This window comes from Eublepharis macularius, chromosome 7 (assembly GCF_028583425.1).
Source record: "Eublepharis macularius isolate TG4126 chromosome 7, MPM_Emac_v1.0, whole genome shotgun sequence".
Lineage (NCBI taxonomy): Eukaryota > Metazoa > Chordata > Lepidosauria > Squamata > Eublepharidae > Eublepharis > Eublepharis macularius.
The window spans coordinates 129310475-129336947 of NC_072796.1; the positions used below are offsets into that span (position 1 = coordinate 129310475).

The 26473-nt window shown below is 43.6% G+C and overlaps 1 protein-coding gene across 1 annotated transcript in view; it reads right to left on the reverse strand.

Moving 5' to 3' along the window:
* Positions 1–5453: 5453 nt before the first annotated feature.
* The window catches only part of ADCY8 (adenylate cyclase 8), a 177104-nt gene continuing 156084 nt past the window's right edge, over positions 5454–26473 (reverse strand). The window contains exons 14-18 of the mRNA XM_054985744.1: positions 25826–25984; positions 22209–22355; positions 12686–12778; positions 8109–8223; positions 5454–5942 (exon numbers count right to left, since the gene is read on the reverse strand). Of these exons, the coding sequence (XP_054841719.1) occupies positions 5455–5942; positions 8109–8223; positions 12686–12778; positions 22209–22355; positions 25826–25984 (1002 nt within the window). The 3' untranslated portion in view covers position 5454. The remainder of the gene's footprint in view (positions 5943–8108; positions 8224–12685; positions 12779–22208; positions 22356–25825; positions 25985–26473) is intronic.

Genomic DNA, 26473 nt, shown 5'->3' on the forward strand with positions numbered 1-26473 from the left:
AGAATGATTTCTTTTACAAGTTGTGTCTCCCTTGTCAAATTTCTAGCACACACAGTAGTCTGGTTCCATTTTGAGACAGAGGAGGCAGTTTTAATATAATATTTTATAATAATGGAATAGTCTATAATATTTCACTCCGCTTAACAGCGAACTCCAAATAACAGCCACAAGATATTTTATTGATGAGTACAACCAAGGAAAGCAGACTAAAAGCCTCCACTAATGTGAATTATTAAAAAGTTACCAAGTCTACACACAGCATTAATCACATTGTTCTGCCTTCCTCTGAATAACAGTATCATTGTATATGTGTATGTGAGTTTTTCTAGCACGCTTAAATGTCTTCCCCGCAATTCAGACTGTGAGGCCTTCAGACAACAAAGTTTTCAAGAGAAGAAAAATAAGTATGTTACCTTCAGCTCTAATGTTGAGAATGGAGTGATAGAGGAATGGCTAGATGGATTTTCTGTGGGTATTTCTATTAATACTAACTCAGGAACAGTTCTCAGAAGTAAGGAATGGGTCTAGAATCTGGTCATGTGGAGTTCCATAAGGAGGACAGGGAAGGAGCTGGCATAACCATTATAATGCAGTAATTAATAATTTTCTGTGGGTATTTCTATTAATACTAACTCAGGAACAGTTCTCAGAAGTAAGGAATGGGTCTAGAATCTGGTCATGTGGAGTTCCATAAGGAGGACAGGGAAGGAGCTGGCATAACCATTATAATGCAGTAATTAATAATAATAATAATAATAATAATAATAATAATAATAATAATAATAGATTTATATACCGCCCTTTAGGATGACTTAACACTCACTCAGAGCGGTTTACAAAGAATATTATTATTATTCCCACAACAACAAACACCCTGTGAGGTGGCTGGGGCTGAGAGAGATCCTAGAAGCTGTGACTGATCCAAGGTCACCCAGCTGGCTTCACTCAAACCCGGTTCTCCAGATTAGAGTCCTGTGCTCTTAACCCCTACACCAATCTCATCAGATAACAACAAAAATAACAATAGCAACAACATTCGATTTATATACTGCCCTTTGAGACAACTTAATGGCCACTCAGAGTGGTTTACAAAGTGTGTTATTATTATCTTCATGACATCTAGAATGTTTTTATGACTGAACTGTTACTTATTATAGTTTTAATGTTAAAATTTTAATGAAAATGTAATCTTGATGTTATCCACTCTGAGCCCGTCCTCAGAGAGTGGACTACGATTGTAATCAATCAATCAATCAATCAATCAATCACCCTGTGAGGAAGGTGGGGCCTAGAGAGCTCTGAGAGAGCTGTGACAGACCCAAGGTCACCCAGCTGGCTTCAAGTGGAGGAGTGGGGAATCAAACCTGGCTCTCCAGATTAGAGTCCTGCTGCTCTTAACCATTACACCAAACTGAAAATCTCAGAAGCCCAGCAGGGTAAGCCCTGGTTAGTACTTGGATGGGAGACCACGAATGAAGTTCAACTTTTCTGCAAGAGTTATTGAGTGGCAAATTAAGATGGTTTGCCTCCCAGAAACTGATGGATCTGGCCAGTTTTTAGACAGCATTTGGAGATTTTCCTGTTGATATGGTCAGCACTCCTATCTAAACCCTGGTTGATTTCCAGAATGAGGAAATGATCCGGGCAATTGATACAATTTCTCGTAGGCAACATCCTTCCTGTTTAAGAGTCCGAGCAGCCCCTTGGTTTTCTAAAGGTCTGCGGAAGATGAAAAGACAGGGGAGAGGACTACAGCAACAGTAGAGGACTTGGAACAAATCCGACAAGCTCATTTTGAAGCCTGCTTCATGGTGGTGATGGTGGCAGAGAAACTTTCTCAGCCACCATTGCATCCACACAGTGTAGTTCTGTGGCACTTTTCTGGGTGGTCAAGGGCCTATTGGGTTCTTGACTATGGGAGGAGGGGGACTGCTTTGCAGCCTGCTGCGATCATTTTGCCAAACAGTTTGCAGATGAACTCTTTCACATCCACTCTGTCCTGGACAGGATTGGATGGTTCCGGGGTGCTGACTTGCCCTGCTGTGGACAGGATTCTTGGAAGTTTGAGATTTACCGCATACTTGTATGACTCTCGGCTCTCCTGGCTGCTTAAAGCTTTTGGAGGTTGGTGGTGGACTGGGTTCAGGAGCCAGTAAATACCTCCCTCAGAGATGGAGTGGTCACTCATGCCTTGAAGCGGGCAGTTGTGGGTCCACTACTAAAGAAGCTTAGTGTGGATCCAGAGAAGCTGAACAACCATGGTCCAGTCCCAAATGTTCTATTTTTGAGCACGTTGACTGAACGAGTGAGGGCAGGGTAAATCCAGGGATTCTTGAACGCCGCAGATTATTTGGACTCATTCCAGTCTGGTCTCATGTTTGGTCACAGGACTGAAACGGCCTTGGTCGCCCTGGTGGATGAACTGTGCTGAGAAACAGACAGGGGAAGTGTGACCTTGGCCGTTTCCACACGTCCTTAAAGGGACAGCCCACTCACAGAATGCTGGCGGTTTTTCTCCTTTACTCCACACGCCTCCGATATCAAAGCAGCAGCAGGCTGTTTGGCTTCTGTTTTTTCGGCGCCTTTTTGGCAATGCAGGAAAGTGCGGGAAATTGCGTTCTCAGAAAAGGTGCTGAGAAAATGGAAGCCAAACAGCCTGCTGCCGCTTTGATATCAGAGGTGTAAGGCTACAGACAACCTGGGAAAGGGCTTTCTTGGTCATGCTGCAGAAACTTTGGAACTCCCTCTGCAGGGAGTTTTGCCTATCTCTCTGTCATCATTTACCACCAGCAAGTGAAGAGGGGTTTTTTTGTGTTCCCAAGTAAACTGTTATTGGCCCTCCTCCTTGGCTGTATGTGTTTTCATTTGTTTGTATGTCTCCATGTTCTTATTGCATTTATGTATAAATTTAATGTTATTTTAATGTTTTCAATGCTTTAATGTCTGACGTTCACTGCCTTGGGGACCCTATTTGAGATGAAAGGTAGCATACCACCTCTATCGCTTGCTTTGACAACCCAATGGGGTTGCCCTAAGTTGGCTGAGACTCGACAACCAAGAAAAAAATGTGCTATATAATTGTGAATACATTGCTGTTGTTGAGGCCAGTCTTCAGGAGACGGTTGCCAAAAAACCAGTCTCCCAATTTCTGTTGAATTCAGTTCCAACGGAGTCCAAATCTTCTATTTCCCTCTTAGCAATGCAAGTAATGAACGAAGAAGATTGTCTAGCACTGGCTGCCTTTCTGAATTTGACCTGGAGCTCGTGCATGACAGCCTTAATCATTTCAGCTTCAACTACTGAATCCCAGAGGCTGTTTCTGGAATCTCATCATTCACCATCACTAAAACACTGGACTCCTTGACTATTACGAAGGGAAGCAGCTCCTACTGACTGTCAACTGACAGGATTAATTAGGGGAGGGATGAACTGTCAAGACAAGATCCCTCACCCCCCTCCCCTTTAAATCTTCCAGAATCTGTTAGTTTTAGAAAGAAAAACAGTATTTAGAGAAAATAGTTCTTCCAATTTATTTGGATTTAAAAACAACAACAACAACATTACCCTTTCTTCAACCCTGACCTGGATAGCCCAAACAAGCCCAATCTCATTAGATCTCAGAAGCTAAGCAGGTTTGGCCTTGGTTAGAAATTGGATGGGAGACCTCCAACGAAGACCAGGGTTGCCGAGGCAATGGCAAACGACCTCTGTTAGTGTCTTGCCTTGAAAATCTCAGTAGGGTTGCCATAAATCAGTTATGACTTGACAACACTCTCCACCACTCCAGCTTTCTCCAAGGATTACTACCAATAGGAGAAGTCAGTCAAGAATTCTCATGGGTCCTTAAGGTTAAATTAAATTTTAGCAAATTTGGAAAGCATAAAATGGCAGGTGTGTCTTACCAAGCTGAATTCCCAAGAGCTTTCCCTTGAGCTCTTGACTCCTCTAAGGGCCATGCTACCACCTCCCCTAGGAAAGCCAGCCCCTTCTGGCTCCAGGAACATGGGGAGTCATGTGCAGGAGCATGCCGTCACAAATAGGATCTAGTTTTTGGCTTGTCACTGCAATGGCAATAGCTGTGAGTGATATTCAAGGTGGTGTATAAAAGCTCAGTCTTGTTCAGTACATTTTAATCCTATTCTTTGTTGAAAGGGCTTTAGGTGGCATACACAGGTCTTCTTTACCCTTTTTATCCTCACAACAGCTCTGTAAGGTTGGTTAGGCTGAGAAAGGAAGAGGAAGAGGGACTGCCCCAAAATCACCCAACAACTTTAGTGAGAACTAGTTTGGTGTAGTGGTTAAGAGCGGCAGGACTCTAATCTGGAGAACCGGGCTTGATTCTCCACTCCTCCGTTTGAAGCCAGCTGGGTGGCCTTGGGTCAGTCACAGCTCTCTCAGAGCTCTCTCAGCCTCACCCACCTCACAGGGTGATTGTTGTGGGGATAATAATAACATACTTTGTAAACCGCTCTGAGTGGGAATTAAGTTGTCCTGAAGGGCAGTGTATAAATTGAATGTTATTATTATAAGTTGAATGGAATCTTAAAGCCAGATTTCCCAGATCATATCCCAGTACTCTAACTGCTACACCACCCCAGCTCTTCTAAGCAAGGTGCAATGGCTGCCCATGAACTAGTGCAAAATCCAGTGCAGGTAAGTTTGTCAAGTGCTTTTCCATGTGGATCTCATGTGCTAACTTGGATGGCTACAGATGGACAACCTGTGGCATGAAGAGCTGGGCAGCAAGAGTTCGCCGTGGCACCCTTCCAACAGGAGGCTGGAGGAGCATATGGGGCCTGCCCATAGCATAGATTTAACCCCACTTCCCTCTCCAGAATTGTGGAACCACCTGCTTCCTAGCATCACAGACTGGAGCCAAATCATAAAAGGCACAATAACAATAACAACAACATTCGATTTCAGGACAAGTGAATGCCACACTCAGAATGGTTTACAAAGTGTGTTATTATTATCCTCATGACAATCACCTTGAGAGGTGGGTGAGGCTGAGAGAGCTCTGAAAGAGCTGTGACTGACCGAAGATCACCTAGCTGGCTTCAAGTGGTAGAGTGAGGAATTAAACCTGGCTCTCCAGATGAGAGTCCTGCCACTCTTAACCACAACTCCAAACTAGCTACATGTGCTTACATACATGGGAGAGTTGAACATATACTGTACTACACAGTGGAAAAGTGTTTTGAACATGAGCTGCGGCGCATTCACTAGAGAGGTTGACCGCTGCTGAATAAGCCCTTCACTGTACCCTCCCACCAACGTCTTTTCTCCGGTAAAGTACCTGGGGCATGCCATAGGCTAGAATGGGTGGAACCAATGCGCTAAAAAGAAAAGCCTTTCTTCTACAAAAGAATAAACCATATTTTTTATTTATATATTTATTTTATATATAAAAAAGAAATTAAAAAAAAAGAAACAAACACACCAAAAGATGCAGGTTTATGGCAATTCGCTTTTGTCATTGCCCTCGGCCTGGGCGACCGACTCGGGCCCGCCAGAACTTAGCAAAGTCCGCCGGTTGTAGTGTCCCTTAATGATCCCGGAATTGTTGTTCTCATTCAGGATTTGCTTCTGTTTTTGTCTGTTGAGAGATTGCACAAGCCCTAAGACGACAGCAGCTAAGGAATACTGTCCAGTCAGTTTTCTGGGTTGCAAGATTAAAGGGTTCGGCTGTTCTCTTCCCAGAAGAAAATAGGTTTTGATTTTGCCTTCTTGCTCGCTGATGCCCTTGACGTAGATCTCCCCTCGGTAGTCAAAGGCAAATCCCCGATCTTTCAGGATGAGATATGTTTCCTCAGGCACTTGCATTCGCCCGCTAATGCCAGTGCTGTCCATGCGGCTAGCTAAGTTAACAGTTTTGCCCCAGATATCATACTGGGGTTTCTTAGCACCAATAACGCCCGCGACAACAGAGCCGTGACTGATACCTACAAAGGAAAGAGAAAAGAGAATTCAATGACAGCACCAATACTGCAGACCACCAAAAAGCCAAATAAACAGGTTTTAGATCTAATCAAGCCTGAAGCTAAAATGATGAAACTGAGGCTTTTGTACTTTGGTCACATCAAGAGAAGAAAGAACTAACTGGAAAAGACAATAATGCTATCCCCGTGGTGCAGAGTGGTAAACTGCAGTACTGCAGCCCAAGTTCTGCTCAGTCACAACCTGAGTTCAATCCTGGCAGAAGCTGAGTTCAGGCAGCCGGCTCAAGGTTGACTCAGCCTTCCATCCTTCCGAGGTCGGTAAAATGAGTACCCAGTTTCCTGGGGGTAAAGTGTAGATGACTGTGGAAGGCAATGGTAAACCACACCGTAAAGGCAATGGGTAAAGTGTAGAGATGACTAGGGAAGGCAATGGCAAACCACCCTGTAAAAAGTCTGCAAAGAAAATGTCATGGTGTGACGTCCCCCCATGGGTCAGTAATCACTCGGTGCTTGCACCTTTACCTTTAGTGGAAGGCAGTAGTAAAGGATGAAGACCCAGCATGAGATGGCCTGACTCAATAACAGAAGCCTTGACCTTCAGTTTGCAAGATGTGAGCAAGGCTGTTAATGATAGGACATTTTGGTGGTCATTAATTGATAGAGTGACCGTACGTTGGAAAAAGCTTGATGACACATAATATTCCCCCTCCAAGCCAGAACGTTGCAGCACCTTAATGTGTAGTGGCCATTGCTTATTGGTAGAACTCCAGTTTGGAATGCAAAAGGCTCTAACTTCGATCCTTGACACCTCTAATTGAAAGACTCAGTTGGCTGCAACATAGAATCATAGAATCATAGAGTTGGAAGGGTCCATACAGACCATCTAGTCCAACCCCCTGCCCAGTGCAGGATCAGCCTGACAATCTGACAACATTTTATGTTCACTGTACAAAGAACCGGTTGCTAGGCTATTTGAGACGGTACTAACAACTTCCAAGGATTTGAAGTCTAAAACTCCTTTTCTGATGAGTAAGTGGAACTTTACTTGGGAAAAGATTGCCCCCGCTCTCTTCCATAATTCCCCCTTCTTTAATTTGCAGTACAATCCTATTCCGAGTTACTCCAGTCTAAATTCACTGATTGCTCGTAGTTTGCAATAGGCATTCCCCATTGGCTACATATAAAATCAGACTCAAGAACTTTCCAAAGTGTAGTGTTGACAGTGTGGTACTTGGATCTGGGAGAACCAAGCTTGAATCCCCACTTTGCCATGGAACATTGCCAACTAACCTTGCACCAGCCTGCATTCTCAGCCTAACCTACCTCACAGGGTTGTTGTAAGGATAAAATGGAGAAACGGTGAATGTCATAAGCCACTTTAGGTCGCTGCTGAAGAGAAAAGTGAAGTATAAACAAAGCAGATAAATAAAGACTTTGGGGGATGTTTTTGGAAAGGGCAGCTAATGCCTGTTATCCTTCTGCTATGCGATGTTATTAACCTCCATGCCAAGACAGATTCAGTTGCCCTTTTGCACACATTAATAATGCCGTCCTATGCAGCATTACCCCCTTCTGAGCCCATTGTGGTGCAGGCACGGGAGAAAGTGCCGTTTCCCTGACCTGGTTCACAATTATTGTTTTCCAGCCTATTTTTTAAAAATTGTTCCTTTGAATTCAAACACAAACGAGGAAGATAATGATCACTGATTTCTCACATCAACTGCAGATGGCACATTTAGTAACAAATGGTTTATTTACACATATAGAGGCTGAGCAGATGGAAAGCACGCATGCACCAGGCAGTATTAGTCCCCAAGCTGTCCTATATCATGGAAAGCTGCTTCTCCCAGCCAGAAATATCTCACCTTCTCCAACGTTCATACAATTAGTCATTTTCAAACAAATGGTTTCGGAGAGAGAAATGAAAAACCTAAAACCATACGCAGTTGGGCTGTACATGCAAGGGCTGGAATGCATAGAGAAGACTCTATGCCTTGCAAGGATGTAATTTACTCCAGGGGTGCTCCATGTAAAGGGGGATGCATACAATAGTGTAGGTAAGTTTTACTGAAATGAATGGCCAAATCTCTTCCCTTGGGCCTCCTCGTGAACAACATAGGCACATACACAGGATTCTGATTATTTCCAGAGGACCGAGGCTGTACGTACCAATGCGAAGTTCAAAGTTGTTAAACGAATGCTTGTTGATCTCTTGAATGCTTTCGTTCAGTGCAATGGAGAAATCCGCCAGGGCACATAAATGCCCCCATTTGTCTTCGCATTGCTGGGGAATGAATTAAAGGAAGAACTCGTTAAATACATGAGGCAGTCGTCCTCTGGACATCAAAGAACCCTCCATTCCTATGCCCTAATAGCACCAAACTCAGATTTATTTTTTACTTTAGAGGTAAAATTATCTGTTTATGGTGCACTGACTGTACATATCAGGGAAAAATTGCTTTGAAATATTAGGTATGTGTGTCTGTACAAGTGGAAGAAAATTCATGAAGCTACCTTATACCGAGTCAGACCATTGTTCTATTGAAGTCAGTATTTTCTACTCTGACTGGCTCTCCAAGGTCTCAGGCGGAGGTCTTTCACATCGCCTGCTACCTGACCCTTTCAACTGGAGATGCTGCAAGCTGAACCCGAAACCTTCTGCATGCAAAGCAGGGGCTCTATCTGAAGCCTCTTCTACTGATTTGGACTCTTGGTCTATCAAGGTCAGCATTGCCTGCTCTGACTGGCAGCAGCTCTCCAAGGTCTCAGGTGGAGGTCTTTCAGTCCTTTTAGCTAGAGATGCTGAGGACTGAACCTGAGACCTTCTGCATGCAAAGCAGGAGCTCTATCCAAAACTGGCTTCTTCTTGGTCTATCCAGGTCAGCATTGCCTGCTCTGACTGGCAGCAGCTCTCCAAGGTCACAGGTGGAGGTCTTTCAGTCCTTTTAACTGGAGGTGCTGAGGACTGAACTCGAGACCTTCTGCATGCAAAGCAGGAGCTCTATCCAAAACTGGCTTCTTCTTGGTCTATCCAGGTCAGCATTGCCTGCTCTGACTGGCAGCAGCTCTCCAAGGTCACAAGTGGAGGTCTTTCAGTCCTTTTAACTGGAGGTGCTGAGGACTGAACCAGAGACCTGCATGCAAAGCAGGAGCTCTATCTGAACCTGGCTTCTATTGATTTGGACTCTTGGTCTATCAAGGTCAGCACTGCCTGCTCTGACTGGCAGTAGCTCTCCGAGGTTTTTCAAATCACCTGCTACCTGATCATTTTAATTGGAGATGCTGAGGACTGAAATTGAGACCTCTATCTGAAGCCTTTTCTATTGTTTTGGACTCTTGGTCTATCAAGGTCAGCACTGCCTGCTCTGACTGGCAGCATCTCTTCAGGTTCTCAGGTGGAGATCTTTCATTTTGCCTGCTCCTTTTAACTGGAGATGCCGAGGAGTGAACCTGAGACTTTCTGTATGCAAAGCAGAAGCTCTATCCAAAACTGAGTTTAGCTAGAAGTCACATGATATCAGCAAAAAAGGAAGGCAAGATCTTGTCTAGATTTGACAGAATGGATGAGTAAGTTATATGATGCACCAATGGCAAAATTAACATCTTATATACGTAACAGGCCGATCCTAGAATTTCTGGAAAAATGGAAAGCCTTTTTGATCATTGTAGCTGAAAATTAAGAATAAGTAAGAATAATTATCAGTAAAATAGTTTAGTTATTAAATGTGTAATTAAAGTGTTCAATATAAATGTATTTTAATATAAATAAGTATCATGGCATTTCATAGAAAGTGTCTTCAGAAATTTAATCAAGGTGATGGTGGGGAGAAATATTTTGTGTTTTATATATTTGGTTATATATAACTATTGTTGATTTATACAATTATGTCACATAATCCCTTTTTTCTTTCTGCATCCCCTCTTACTATTATTTTGTTTTCCATGAAGATAGATCAAGGTGGGTAGCCATGTTAGTCTGCAGCAGTCAAAAAGAGCAAGAGTCCAGTAGCACATATAAGACTAACAAAATTTGTGGTAGGATATGAGCTTTCATGAGTCACAGGCTCACTGCTTCAGATGGTATCAAATTTTGGCTAACAAATGTTATTAATCTTACAGGTGCTATTGGACTCTTGATCTTTTCTATTATTTTGTTGGTTTGTTTCAAACAAAAATATAGCCAAAAAAATCTCTATCAGCAGACTCGCTGAAGCTAAGCAGGACTGGAGGGTGATCCATGTGGGTGGGTGGGGGAAGACCACCTGGATGTCGACGGAGTTCTGTGAAGGAAGGAAGGTAGCAGGGCTGGCTTCAGCATATGCGGAAGCGGGGCAGCCGCTGAGGCACGGGCCTCTGGCACAGCCTACTACTTCTGATTCCCCTTGTACATTTGCTTGCTAGCGATCCACAACCCATACGCTCTGTTGCATGCGCTGCCTAGTACTGCTTGGGAAAGGCCTGCAGGAACTGTGAGCAAGGGTGGTGGGAGGGCTCTTGAGCAGACACGGGAAGAACACACTAGCAGGGGTCCTGGTGGTGGGCAGAGAATGGGGGGCTGGGGACTCACTGCCTAGGGCCCCACAAAACCTGGACCCTTTTCACACTGCTTACCTGCTCCCGGGACATTGTGAAATATCGTGCAAAAAACACGGAAGATAGCATCTTCTCACAAGAGTTTTGTGCGATGTTGCGCAAAACTCTTGTGAGAAGACGCTGTCTTCCACGGGTTTTGCACGATATTTCACAACGTCTTGGGAGCAGGTAAGCAGTGTGAAAAGGGCCCTGGACCCATCCCAGAAGGTGAGATATAAATACCAAAATAACTAAGTACTGTTTCATTAATGTGGGCAGAGGTTCATCTGTTGCCACTTGAGGTCACTAGAGATCTCTGGAAGCTCATGAGTATTTATTTATTTTATTTATTATTTGTTCATTTTATCACATTTATATCCTGCCCTTCCCACAAGCAGGCTCAGGGCAGCTCACAACAATAAAAAAAATATTACAAATTTGAAAACACAATAGAAATACAGGTTTTAAAAATCACAGAAATCCATTTTAGCGACGTCAAGCATCAGATAGAAAAAAGCTGCAATATTTCTTTTAAAATTGTGCAAGCCATCAGGCTTCTTTGTTTCCTGCCTCAGATCACAACCTTCTGGATTTACACTTTACACTGGTTGGGATTGGGGTCCCCATCCTATACGTATTTTAAATTGTGTAAATCTGGTTGTTTTATGGTTGCTAATTTATAATAACTGTTTTATATATTTTAACCTCTATGTATCTGTGATCCGCCCTGAGCCTGCTGGAAATGTGGGGAGGGTGGAATACAAATCAAAAATAAATAAACAAAAAATAAATAAAAATGTTGGACGTGACAGTCAGATATGAGTTGTTGGTTCTCCTCAATTGCTGAGCACGCAGAGCCGAATTTCGGTCATGAATGCAGCATGGTGGTGGAGAGTACCACAAAGTCATAGCTGACTTATGGCCACCCTTGCTGGGGTTTTCAAGGTAAGACATTAACAGAGGTGGTTTGCCATTTCCTGCCTTTGTGTAATGATCATGGTCTTCATTGGGGGGTCTCCCATCCAATTACTAACCCAGGTCGACCCTGCTTAGCTTCTGAGATCTGAGGAGATCAGGCTTGCCTGGGCTATCCAGGTCAGGCATGAAGGCAGCATACATGAAAGGTTTTCAGCCTCCCAACTTCCATTATTTTCCCAACTCAAAATAATCTCTTTGTGTGTGAATGGGGGATATTATATTGTAATTGTGCTGTTGACCTAAGTTGTTTCTTCCAATAAGAATACCCTTAGACCCTTGTATCATGAGAGGTGGTCGCCCACTTGAGCCAATGGGGGCCACTGTATTTTCTGAGCCAATAGAATAACAAATATTATAATTAACCAAAAGGTATTAATTGCTTTGTACTGCTATTGTAGCTTTGATGAGCGTTGGGCACAAGGGGACCTTTTACTCTTTGTGTAACCATCGTTCCTCCATCATTTAATAAACAGTTATAGATTGCTTCATCTGCAGGACTCTGCATCTGTCTCTTATTATGATTGGCTAAAGGGACATTCAGGACACCGGTTGTGTCCAACAATATGAAGAAATATAGATTTCCCCAACAGGCCAAATTGTGTATACCCAAGATTGTGAAAGCAGCACACACAGTGGGGGACAGAAACCCTTTCATACGGGCCATGTTCCTGAGCCAAACTGGGAATTGTCGGTGCAACCATGAAGGAGAAACTGTCACTCATATCCACAATGTCTGACACAGGGTGGGGGCCAAAGATCCAACATTGTATCCTCCAGGAATTTAATCCTTTTAAAGCCATCTAAGTTTTTCATCAGTGGCGAATTCTGAAAGTTAATTACGAATCTTGGAAAGAAGCCTTTCGGCTGCTCTGAATATACTACAAATCAAATTCATACTCCAAGTTCTGATATTATCAGACTGCATACTAATATTACATAACAGTATTCAGAATACGAACAGTAATAATTACTAAGGTGCCAATGTTGTATGGATGTTCAAGGTGCACACAATGATAAAGCAGATGTCAGACATTTCACGGAGCCCACAGAAATGTCAGACAAGAACAAACGTCTGCTTTACCCCACTTAATTCATTTTGTGTGCGTATAAATTGATTTTTGCATCCTTTACTTTAGATAAGCAGTTGGGAGAGACACATTATATCTCTTTGCTGATGGACTGAAATGACCCATCACCTGTTTTTCAGGAGATAATCCAGATACCGCCATGTATGTGCTGCCGATGGTCTTAATTTTTTCAATATCTTGAAATCTTTCTTCACCTAGTAACTGGAAGAAAAAAAAAACAATGATCCTATTAATTTTGCAGTTCATTCCAGAATGAAGAATCCTCATATAAATGTATATATATATATACATAATGTTTTAGGGTTTTGCAAACCTTCTTTTTGAATGCTTAAAAATAATCAATAGAATTTCTTGCAATTAAGGCTCTGTAAATGAGATATGACACTTCCTCTGGACCTGTTTATCAATAATAGGGCCTGCTTCTTGGCCAAACTTATGTTAAGGTAAGCCTGTCTAGCTAGGCCCCAAAGAGAATTATGGGAAACTTAGAGAAACTGAAGCTGATTCCGCACATGTTGGATAATGCACTTGCAATGCACTTTAGCTATCGTTTGGAAGTGATTTTTTTTGTTTCACACTCGGAAACTTCAGTTCCAAATGATCTCTAAAGAGGATTGAAAGTGCATTATCCAATGTGTGCAGAATCAGCTTGAGTAAGAAGCGGTTCCCAGAGAGATAAATCCGGACATGTTTTACAGAACAGAGGTACGAGTGAGATCATAGAAGCACCAAGGCCAATTTGATGGAGGGATGTTTGTCCCCTGCTAGGGTTGCCAGCTCGAAGTTGGGAAATTCCTGGAGATCTGGGGAGTGAAACCTGGAGAATCCTGGAGAAAGTGGGGTTTGAGGAGGGAAAGGACCTTGACATGGCATAATTCCATACAGTCCACCCCCCAAAAGTAGCCATTTTCTCCAGGTGAACTGATCTCTGTGGCCTGGAAACTGGTTGCAATTCCAGGAGATCTCTAGCCACTACCTGGAGGCTGGCAACCCTAGTTGCCAGCTCTGGCCTAGGAAATTCCTGGAGATTTTCAGGGTGGGGCCTGGAAACAACAGGATTTGGGGAGGGGAGAGACCTCAGCAGTGCATACTGCCACGGACTCCACCCTCCAAAGCAGCCATTTTCACCAGGGGAACTGACCTTTGTCACCTGGAGAGCAGTTGTAATTCCTGGAGATCTCCAGCCACCACCTGGAGGCTGGCAACCCCGTCCCCTGCATTCCATCTTGTTAAGTTATCAGAACCCAGATTGGGGATCATTGCTCTGATGTGTGTGTGTGACTCAGGTACAGAGAGCTGTGATCATGAGTCTCAGCTGGTTCTTAGCGTCTGCCCATGTTGCTGGCCAACATATAGGGATCCCAGGTGCCTGCCAGTGGCAGGCAATCTCCTGGTGGTTTACCTAATTGTCCGCTGTTTGCTGGTGACTGGCAGGAGATTTCCAGCTGCCTAGAGATCGCCTGTCACTGGCAGGCATCAGGGGAACACATTTGGTGCGCACACTCTCGACAGACGAGATGATGTCAGTTCTAAAAATGATGTGGTTGCGCTGGCTGTGGGAGTGCTCCCACACTTCATTTGGGGCCAATTCTCAAAGAATCAGGCCCACATGTAGAGAAGAGTCCCAGTAAGTATTGTGGCCCCCCCTCACCAGGGGGCATAGTGCCATGGGAACCCTACCAGTATGGAATAAAAATATGGTGGTTCTTGGACCAACAGCTGGACTAGGGTTGCAAGCCCCCCTTACCATAGAAGTACGTGACAGGTTGTCAAAAAACAAGCATGGGGTATGAGCATGGGATATATGAGCACATATCTTTTGAGACATTTTGCCTCTGATCTAGCCCTCCCCTGTATTAGTATATAGGACAGTATATGCTGTCCTTCTTTTGTAATGTCCACCCCTATTTATTTTTCTGAACAGCATATACTTGTGGATTATAAGGTGGTCCTTGCAAGAGGAGCACCCATCTTCCCACCAGCTGCTTCTTGAACCTTGGACAGCATCCACAGTTGCTAAACCATTTCTTTCTTTATTTTCAAACTCATACCCCACTTTTCTTCTCTCCTCAGGGCCACCAAAGTGGCCAACAAATAAAAAATATACATCATAAAATCACATCTTAGAAACCATTAGAACCAACAAAAACTCATTGTTAAAGCAATCAAAACCAGAACAAAAATGCGCATATAAAAACATTTTGAAAAACTATTAAAGCATAGGGCAAGAAGGAGGGCTCACTGGGGGAATGTTGGCAGAATACGGCAACAGAAAGGGATAAATGAGTCTCTGTGGGGAAAAAGTTCCAGTGTTTTGGTGCCATAACTGAGAAGGCCCTGTCCCATGTCACCACCTGCCTAATCTCAGAACCATCACCTGCTTGCACTTTCTCTTTTCCGTAAGTATCTCCATGTGATGATTTAATAATAATCTAATAATAATATTAGATTTATACATTTAAAGTTCTGCCTATCCTCTTGTCACATATTCATTCTACACTTTCTTGGAAGTGCTCAGATCAGCGGTGAGAGTGTCAGACTAAGACCCAGGTTCGAACCCCTACTTTGCCATGGAAGCTCAGTGGGAGGCCTTTGGTGAGTCATCCTGTCTCGGCCTAACCTACCTCACAGGGCTGTCATTGTGAAGATAAAGTGAAGGAGGGGGAAGGGATGTATTTGTTTAGATCTTTCTACTAGCCCACTTTTTCCCCAATGGCAAAACATGCCATTGAGGGAGACCAAGTCCTGTGAGGAAAGGTTGGAGGAGCTCGGTATGTTTAGCTTGGAGAAGAGATGAGTGAGAGGTGATATGATAACCATCTTCAAGTGCTTGAAGGGCTGTCATATAGAGGATGGTGTGGAGTTATTTTCTGTTGACCCAGAAGGTCAGAACAGAACCAATGGATTGAAATTAAATCAAAAGAGTTTTTGGCTAAACATTAGGAAGAACTTCCTGATAGTTAGAGCGGTCCCTCAGTGGCACAGGCTACCTCAGGAGGTGGGGGGCTTTCCTTCTTTGGAGGTTTTCAAGCAGAGGCTAGATGGCCATCTGACACCCATGCTGATTCTGTGAACCCAGGCAAATCATGAGAGGGAGGGCAGGAAGGGTTGCATCAGCGCTTAGTTCTCGTGGCCCCTTCTTACATACCCAGTGTACTGCCGATTGCCACTTCAGGGTCAGGAAGCAATTTTCTCCAGGCCCGTTTGGCCAGGGATCCTGGAGGTGTTTTGCCATTTTCTGGGCATGGAGCAGAGTCACTGGGGGTGTGGGAGGGGAAGTAGTTGTGAATTTTTTGCATTGTGCAGGGGGTTGGACTAGATGACCCTGAAGTTCCCTTCCAACTCTCTGATTCTATGATTTTATGCTGTAAACATTTAAATAAACACATAGTTCTCTCTTCCTCGATCTTAAGTACAACAATCCTGTGAGGTAGGTGAGGGTGAATGATGGGACTGAGCTCATTAAATGAGCTGAGTGAAGATTTGAATCTGGATCTTTCACGTCCTAGCTGTAGAGAGATACCACACTCTCTCTCTCTAGCCTCTGTAACAATCATGCCAGAGGGATTTCAAGCTGGAGATCTGCAGACATTCTCCTAAGAAGTCCTCCAGAAATTAGAGCTCACCACAGGATATTCTTAAGAGGTTTTTCTCCCCTGTTGGACAGAACATGATAATAGGCAGATTCTACATTACAGGAAAGATTGGATTTTATTAATTCCTCCATCAGTTCATAACATCTGCATTCTCTGGTACTTGACAAATGGTGAACGGACTCCAAATTTAGGACACACTCCATAAATTCAAGCTGTGCCTCCAACTTTCTACTGGCATGCCTTTGCAGTCTTTTCTGCACTCAAGGTCATTGTGGTGTGAGGAGAATACAAAATCAACCCTTCTCCAAGTGTGCTTTGTGGAATTACTCAAAGTTATGAGCTGTGTGGTCATTTGATATGTCCTGCAAATGAGTCCTAATCGCTGAATTGTGAAAACTTAACCACGGCAATCTCCCTTTGCGGTAGGACACCTAATGACAGCGAAAACAGCCTGATTTCATTCCGCCCACATGTATCTTTGCAGGATCCGGAAAAGAAAAGGAAATGAACCCTGAAATGGAAACAGTAATAGTACCTTATGAAAATATCAATACCAGTAATATTAGTACAGGGAGAAGCAAAGGAAATGGGGCACTTAAGATGAGATTGAATAAACTCTATAGATAATGAGATCGCACAGGAGGAAAATTATGCGGCCCAGCTCCTGAATTTCAATTGTCTTTGTACTATGTACAATTTCTGCAGCATATTGGGGTGAAAAGAGTCATAGACATTTGGATGCTCTAGATATCGAAAAGGGGATGATCTCTTAATTCAAAAGAATCATGGGGTAACCACTGGTGGATAAATGATCCCGTATCACAGCAGGAACTAGATGGCCTACTGGTGTTTTCCAGCTGTAAGCTTCTATGGAAAGCCGTAGAAGATTTATTGCCTCCCTGTAATCTCTCAATGGTGTCTTTGGCCAAATGCCATGTGCACACCTTTGAGTGAGTGGGGACATGTTAGTGTGAAAAATGTAACTCACATTATCATTTCTCCATCTCTACACAAGAATGCTGGATGCCTGCCAGTTTTGCTTGCATCCTGCCTGCCGATCGCTATCAAGAATCTGTTCATTGAACTATTCTGAGGCACTCAAATGAATTGGGATATGTCCTTTCGCACGATTGCTCTTCTTTCTTGCAGCTTCTAGTTCCACCATCCATCTGCCCCTGCTTCTACCTCCAATAATTAAAACTACTGCTGGTCCTGATAATGCATCTTGGAGGATAATGAATGACTATGTTCTCCATCAAATTTAAGGATTCTTACATCCATTTCTTTTTTTTAAGTTTTCAGATTTTTCTGTTTTATTTATTTATTTATTTTGCCTAGTTGTACATGGCTCCATTGTGTAGATTTTTAAATCTGTGCTCGGGGTCCATGTTAAATATCAGGTCTTCTGACTCATGAATAACAACAACAACAACAACAACAACAACAACAACAACAACAACAACAACAACAACAACAACAACGATGGTTGTGGATTTTCCGGGCAGTATCGCCGTGGTCTTGGCATTGTAGTTCCTGACGTTTCGCCAGCAGCTGTGACTGGCATCTTCAGAGGTGTAGCACCGAAAGACAGAGATCTCTCAGAGATCTCTCAGTGTCACACTGAGAGATCTCTGTCTTTCGGTGCTACACCTCTGAAGATGCCTTCGACAATACAACAAGAACAAAGTTTGATGTATATACCACCCTTCAGGACAACTTAACACCCACTCAGAGTGGTTTACAAAGTACTATTACTATTACTATTACTATTACTATTACTATTATTATTTATAAACCGCCCATCCTCAGGGGCTCTGGGTGGTGAACAACAGTTAAAATAAATAAAAACAAGAAAACAATAATTCTAAAATCAACATACAATAAGCAATAATAAAATAAATTAACCAAGTTCATTAAAGTGCAATGGTGGGGAGAACCCCTCCCCCACCCCAAAGGTGGGAGGCCGACATGGCACTGCCCCCTTCAACCACCAAACACCTGGCGGAACAGCTCTGTCTTACAGGCCCAGCGGAATGATAATATGTCCCGCTGGGCCCGGGTCTCCATTGACAGAGCTTTCCACCAGGCTGGGGCCAGGACTGAAAAGGCTCTGGCCCTGGTTGAAGTGAGGTGGGCTTCCTTAGGGCCGGGGACCACCAGTATGTTATTATTATCCCCACAACAAAATACCTTGTGAGATGGGTGGGGCTGAGAGAGCTTTGGAAGAGCTGTGACTGACCCAAGGTCACCCACCTGGCTTCAAGTGGAGGAGTGGGGAATCAAACTTGGTTCTCCAGATTAGAATCCCACACTTAACCACTACACCAAACTGGTATGAAAATACTCTGCCAATGCTGTATTTAAGCATTGCAATAGAATGCAACCCCAGGTTCTTTGCCAGAATATATTTTGCTTTATTTTCTAACCATAATGTTTTACTTCAGCTCTACAACAATAAAAAATAGATATATTGATAGCTGGACAGGAAAGTGGGCATTAAACTCTGTACTTATACCAACAGGTGCAGCCAGAAAGAATTGTCAGTTTGCCATGCTTGAAAAGCTAAAAGGCGATTAGAAATGTATTTCAGCTGCATTATGGCATAAAGTCTGTCTTGTTGTCAGCGATTGCATTTCCAGTTCTTAAAGGTTACCTCTGTCATGCTCTAGATTTGCTGATCTCTACAGATTTGTACAATTGATCAAAATGTCATCTCCAGATAAAAGTCAACATGTCAGGGAACGTTGTCCCGTTCAGGCTTGAAATGGCAAGCTGAAGAGTCTATCTGTGAAGAGCTTCTTGTGAGAAGATACTCTCAAGCGACAGACTAGAGCAGGGGTGGGCAAATTGCGGCCCGCAGGCCACATGCGGCCCGCTACAGAGTTTTTTGTGGCCCGCCAAGACAGTCAGAAAAATCTGCCTTGAACCGAGATTTCCTTCATTTCCTTCATTCCTACATTTGTCTCTTTAAACTGATTCTAAAATTAAATGTGCTTGCAGCTATAGATGATATGAAATTAGCACAATAAATAAATTGAATAAAACTACCACTATTTTATTTAATTTATATTTATTGGTTTTTATGATACAATTTATACCTTTCCTGAAATGCAAAGTTAACTAATGAATGCAATCATTTTAAAAAGTGCGGCCCTCCGCTAACCTCCGCTCCCACAAAGTGGCCCCCGAGCCAAAACAATTGCCCACCCCTGGACTAGAGCATTCACCTGTAAGCAAATCTAATCACAAACAGGTGCCATCTCCTGCCAGTTCAAATGGGAATCTGGAGAGCCCAACCGCTGTGTAAATTTCCTTTCGTGCAGTTGCCCAAGCCTGCCATTTTTCAGGATTAATCTTTTTGTCTCGCGTGGTTCTTTTGCTAATATTTGAGCATCTTGGGCAAAAAACAAACAAAAGATAACAATGAGAGAACTCAAAAGGCATCAAAAACAAATGGAATGCAAGAACAGACCTCTGGCAGAGACAGACACTGTAATCCTATGACACTCTATGTGTTTTGGAACATGGATGTTATTTCAAGTATAAGTCAAGTTAGATATATTTGGTTATATCTGAATAGGTTATATGTGCATATTGACCACATCATTGGACTTGTGCAAAAAAAAAATTAGCTCAGCATTTCAAATAAATATGCCTTTAAATTAAAATACTACTTTAGCCTCCTCTCTGCAGACACATACCTCTGTCCATTGCTTTTCTGCATAATTTATGGCCTCTTTTCCTACCCTCTCTGCCATCCTTGGTGGTTGAAAGTACCTTCAAGTCACAACCAACCTATGGTGACTCCCCATACAGCTTTCAGAGCAAGAGATATTCAGAGGTGGTTTGCCATTGCCTGCCTCTGCATAGCAAATGTGGTGGACACTCGCTACTGTTTTGTGATAGACAGGAATAATTCCAGCTCTTTCTCTCCCAGGGAACAGCCAATGAGAGCTGGCAGAATGCTTGGGCTAGGGACAGTTGAGCTGTTAAGTCAGTTAGAGAGAGGGGAGAAGGTTTTGGAGCTGCTGGCTGTCAACACCTGTTAATTTATATCCTTTCCTTTATTTACAAGCTCAATTGACCATAGGTCTTAAGCTGAATTACATAGTTAAAGCAATTGAAATTTAAGACATCATAAAATAATTAAAACATCCAATCCCAAGCAGAATAAAACATTCAAGATAAAATATCCCAGTAAAATATACATAGCATAAAATAGATAATAAAAGGTAGATAAAATCTAGTAAGATAAAATATTCTAATACTAAAATCACTAGACTTGTGCATTAGTTATTATAACTGAAAACCCATTTGCAAATCCAGTAAATATACCCACTTCCACTTATAGTTAACACAATTGTTAATTTATATTAATATTATAATCATCCACTATAATATGAGTGTCGGGTTATAAATGCACCTCTTAACAACTATATAGATGTGTGTGTTTAAAAACCATTCACTCTTGTGTTCAACATCTTACAAATAAAGTTATTCTCTTTATGTTTTCACCCTGTCTGGCTTGAAGTGAAATAATGAACACACACAAACCTTGTACTTTCTGGTAATGACCAATGGGCATAATTTAACTAAATGGTGGCAGCATACAGAGGGATAAAACACTGAACTTCCTTTTCCCAATAGCCCCGAGGTGGCCAATACAGGGAGCTGGCTGCCTTTCTGGGAAGCCTCTTGGAAGAGCAGAGAGTGGACCCAGTGTGGGTTTGGGTCAGGGCTCTCTACCTGATCAATAGAGGTTAGACATGTGGCATGTTGTGACTGCCCTTAACTTCCCTTATGGTGGGAGGCAGTAAGGGAGCAATATCTTCCCTGCTGGTCTCCCATCTAAGTACTAACCAGGGCTGACCCTGCTTAGCTTCCGAGATCTGATGAGACTAGTGAGAGCCAAGCTACAAGTGATGCCTGACACAGGTTGGACACTTGTCAGCTTCCTTCAAGTTTTGATGAGAAATGTAGACGTCCTGATCTTGCAGCTTGGCTCTCCATTTAATTGGCGTTTACAGAGTGGCTATCTAAGGGACAGAGAACAGGCAGAGGGGAGTGCAGGCTCTGGGGTCTCACTGGGAGCCTCCCTTCCCCTCCGCATAGTGTGCGTGTATGTGTGTGTGGGGGGGAGGTTCTGTAAACTTCAATTAAATGGAGAGCCAAGCTGCAAGACGAGGATGCCTACATTTTCCATCAAAACTTGAGGGAAGCTGACAAGTGTCCAACCTGTGTCAGGCGTCACTTGTAGCTTGGCTCTCACTAGTCTGAGGCATCCAGCTCAAGGCCTGCTTCTCTTAGTATTCCACTTTTTCAAGCTGTAGGCTTCTCTTTTCTATCCCTTTGTTTCCTCTACTATCACTTCCTTGTGTCTCTCTACACACTCTGGATCTGTATGGGTGTGCATTTGTGTGTAAAAAAAAAAAAGCTGTACAAAGTTAAAGCAATATAGAGACCAGTGTGTTGCATCAGGATTAGGCAGACCTGAGTGCAAATCCTATCTGAGATCTTGGACCAATTCCTATCTCTCAGCCTCATCTACCTTACTGGGCTGTTGTAGAGATCTGAGCAATGTTAACAAAAGACCGTTGGCACGGGAGCAGTTTAGCCAGCAGCAATCAGAGATTTTTTTACCTGCTTTCCGTGACATCAAGGTAGCTCAACCAATCACTACCAGAGGCCTCACCATCACCAGCCCATGAAATCCCTTAGCACGTTATAATGTAGAGTGAAATAAAATCAGCAGGGGGGAAAATCATCATTTGGTTGCAGAGTAGGTGAAAATCAATTCACGATTGAGCTGGGCCGTTTCCACACTGCTTATCTTCCCTCGGAACGACCTGAAACATCGCGCAAAAAACGCAGAAGATCACGTTTTCTTGCGTGAGATTTGTGCGATGTCCCTCCAGTCGTTCCGAGGGAAGGTAAGCAGTGTGGAAACAGCCCTGGTATGCAATGACAGGCCTACCATTTCGACCATCTGTTTCGTAAACCTCATCCCAGCTCCTCGCCTTGGCCTATGAATTTACCTCATCAAAGTCAGCAATGATTTCGTTCAGCAGGCGCAGGCACTCGACTCCTTGGTTGTTCATTTCCGTTTGGGAATAGAAGTCGGCAAAGCCAGGGATGGAAGCAAACATGACGCCAACCGCATCGTAGGACTGAGAATAGAGTTCCTAGGGACACAGTGAAAAGTAAATAAAAAACCAAACAAACCTAAGCTAAGCAGCACTAAAAGGTGATAAACTGTGGTGACAGTTCATTTAGCACAGAATGTAGATTGAACTGAAAAAGATCTGTGGTATTTTTTAATACTCAAGGGCGGGGAGGGGGGGGGAGAGAGAAACCTTCTCTCCAAAACTAGAACAGCAGAGAGAATCCCAGGCTAAAATATCTTTCTCTCTCTCCCTTTTCTCTCATATGCTTATTTTTCTATATGTAGGGAGTTTTGACAGGGGAGAGCATTCAAAAATGGTGCCCCCACCTGCAGTCTGAATTGGTACAGTCCACTCTTCCACCTCAGAATGCCACATTTTGCCTCATGTGTGTGGACTAGGCCTAGTGAGCAAAAGCACCAGAAAAAGGATGGATAGAACTTTAGTACTTATGAGGGCCAAACTACAAGTGACGAATGACGCAGATTGGACACTTGTCAGCTTCCCTCAAGTTTTGATAGGAAATGTAGGCAGCTTGGCGGAATGTTGGACAAGTGACAGTTGAAAAGTCCATTGGACAGCAGTCGGAGAGTCAAGCTGCAAGACCAGGATGCCTACTTCACCGTTTTTGATAGCAATTGTGTTTGCATGCAAAATGCCACCCCTGGCAAGACAAGCCTCCCCCAGCTGTAAGTAGTAGAGAAAAGAGCACCTACTTGGGGAGGCCATGAAATGCCCCCCCCCAAGTGGGAGCAGGCTGAGCCTTGGTGGGGGGTGGGAGGAGGGGTGGGAGAAGGGCCCCTGAGGGTGAGGGGGCATTTTGCATGCAAAATGCCACCCCTGGCAAAGGAAGCCTGCCTCTTCATTTTTCCCCATAGGAAATAATGAAGAAGAAGATGAGCAGCAGCAAGCTAACAATATGCTCACCCTTCCCTTTCTTATGCGAGGATGGGGGACCTGGTTTGGGGGGCCATAACATGGCCCCCCAAAGTCCAATCGGTCTGAAACTTGGGGGGTTAGAGAGGGGTTAGAGGAAGGTCTCCACCAATTTTGGGATGATTCGGTGGGAAAATGCCTCTCCCAGGTGTCCGGGAAGATGGAGGCATTTTCCCATTGAAAAAGCCGAAAGAAAGCCGAAACAAGCAGAAACAAACCCGAAAGCCGAAAGCCGAAACGGCTAGCTGTTTCGGCTTTTGCCTGTATCCGAAACAGATTCTTGTTTCGGTAAACCCGAAACAAGAATAACGAAACAGTGTGCCTTTGCACACCCCTAATGCTGACAAGGTCCTTCAGTGCACGGAGAGTTTGGCTGCTTCCACACACGTTGGATAATCCACTTTCAATACTCTTTAGTGAACATTTGGAACTGCTTTTCCATGGGTGGAACAGAAAATCTACTTCCAAAGGATTGCTAAAGTGCATTGAGAGTGCATTATTCAACATGTGTAGAAATGGCCGTACTCTAACACAAGAGCCTCCTTTGCTTGCTTCCATCTACCAAGGCAGCAAAAATCTGAATACCAGTGCTGGGAGGCAACAGGAGGGGAGCCTCTTGGCCTCTATGCCACTTTTGTCCTACAGAGCAATTGGGTGGCCACTGTGTGAAACAGTTTGCTGGACGAGATGGACCACTGGTCTGATCCAGCAGAGTTCTTCCTAGGTTTTTAAGAGTCCTGTTTATTGGTGGAAGGCTCTTCACACCAGCGGAATGCCCCCATTCTAAACCTCTCTGCATGTAGAAAACTATCCAGAAAACTGGAGAGCCAGTTTGGTGTAGTGGTTAAGAGCTTGGGACTCTAATCTGGAGAACCAGGTTTGATTCCCCACTCCTCCACTTGAAGCCAGCTGGGTGACCTTGAGTCAGTCACAGCTTCTTGGAGCTCTCTCAGCCCCACCCACTGTGAGGGTGTTTGTTGTGGGGAAAATGATAACATACTTTGTAAACTGCTTTGAGTAGGTGTTAAGTTGTCCTGAAGGGCAGAATATAAATTGAATGTTATCATCATCATCATCATCAAGACAGGGAGAAGTGTTTAACTCAGCCTTTTTACCCTAAAATGCTGGCTATCAGCATGCAGAGAGCTTTCTCTCCCATGGGCAGTATTCAAAAATGGGATCTCTCAGTCTTTGCCAGAACAGTGAGATCCAACACAACACAGACGGCATGTCATACTAGGACTAGGTAGGCCTGGGTTCAAATCCTTGTTTTGCATGAAGTTCATTGGGTGATCTTGGGCCAATTCCATCTCTCAGCCTCATCTCCTACAGTATGACTAGGGGGATAGGCCAAGGATGCTGGATATAGAGCAGGAGAGGGGAATCATGCATGCTCCTTGAAGGAAGGTCAGAACAAAAATGAATAGTGAGAATGAAAACTACAGTAAAATCATACCCATCAGAGCTTGGAGAAGTTAGGCCCTCCCAAATGTGTGTAGACAGGATACTTGAGAGAGAGAGAGAGAGAGAGAGAGAGAGAGAGAGAAGGACGAAAAGTTCCCTATGAGGTACTTTTATTGGAGGGGCTGGATACCAAAATGGCAGCAGATCTAGTGCTGCATATCCACTAAAGAACTTCCATGTTTCAAGCAAATTGAACCAGAGGGTCTAGTTCTACAGGCCTCTAAACAAGATGTCCTCAGCCATTAAACTTGAAAAGAGAGGGGGAAAAGGGTTCTGCCCACAAATGAGGGAGGGAATGAGAACTGTGGCTCTCTGTGGCTTGTCTCCATAGGCTATTGGCTGGGACCCCTCTGTGCTCCTTCCTTGCAAGGATCTGAATAGAAGGGAGAAATGGTGTCGCCTTGGAAATCAGTAGAATCGAAGAAAAACACAATGCCTGCTGCATTGGTGATGGTAAGCACCCAAACACAAGAAACAACACAGATTTGTTAGGAAGAGTGGTTTCATAATGCCTAAGAATCCAGGATTTGTGTTACCATTCTGGGAAACACTGTAACAACCCAAAGCAGCAGTTTTCGTGTACATTTTTGGCTCAGGATTTTGTAATGCACATCTCTGCTGGCAGTGCCTCTAAGAGAGAGGTTTTTCAGATCATCTACCTAATCCTTTTAGCTGGAGATGCTGAGAATTGAATTTGGGACACTCAGCATGTAATGTTGTTGCTGTATCACTGACTCACACCCCATGACATGAGGGCAGGAAGGCAGAACAGATTCTCTCTTTGAGTATCCAATAGCTCATATGAGAAGGTAGAACTCATCTGGCCCTTAGTTCAGCTTGCCTTTCATGAGCTCATGTGTAATACCACACTTTGGTCACATGCAAGTGGTGGCGCTGCAGAGCGGCTATCCAACAACTCCCTAGTTTAGCATGTTACCATGATGGTATCCCAAGCTGACTGGATTCAGCTTGTAGACTCCTCCCTGTGAGACTCTTGATGCTTTCTGCATTGCGTAGCTCATTTCAGTCACACATTCCTTCTTTAGACCCTGACCATTGTCATATGAAATTCGAACAAAACAATGATTTACTTCATTGTCACGGTCCTTTTCCAAGAAGTGACGGGCAACATGACTCGGCAGGATATTGCGTAGCATGTTTTCGTTGTGCTCTCGTAACTCCTTCATCTCGTTGATTTCTTCTTTGGCCTGGCCACGCCACAGGAAGTCAAGCCTTGCTGTGTATTCAAGCTGCAGTGATGAGGAGAAATTAAATCAACATGTTAGATGTCTTAGATGTCTTATAATTCAAGAGCAAAATTATATTGACATTCAGAGCAAGAGATCAACAAAAAGCCAATATAAGACAGCCTGTTTGCATAACTGAAAATATACAACTTAACATTGCTGAGTTGTTGATGAACAGTCCATTAAGTTTCTACAACTCAAACACTGGTTTTTGCGAGTCCTGTGTTAGGAAGTGGCACACACTAAATCTCATAACAAGCAGCATACGAAAGAGGAGCCAGCAGAACTGTTTTATGCGCTGGCATACATCTGCACATGGCTTGCACTTGGAAGATTGGCAACTGTTCACCTCTATCACTTCTTTCCATAAAGCATCTCTAAGAAGCCCACTGATGATGGATAGAGCTGTCAAGTCATACCTGACATGGCAACCTCTAGTGAAGTTTTCATGGCAAGAGACAAACAGGTGGTTTGCCATTGCCTGCCTCTGCA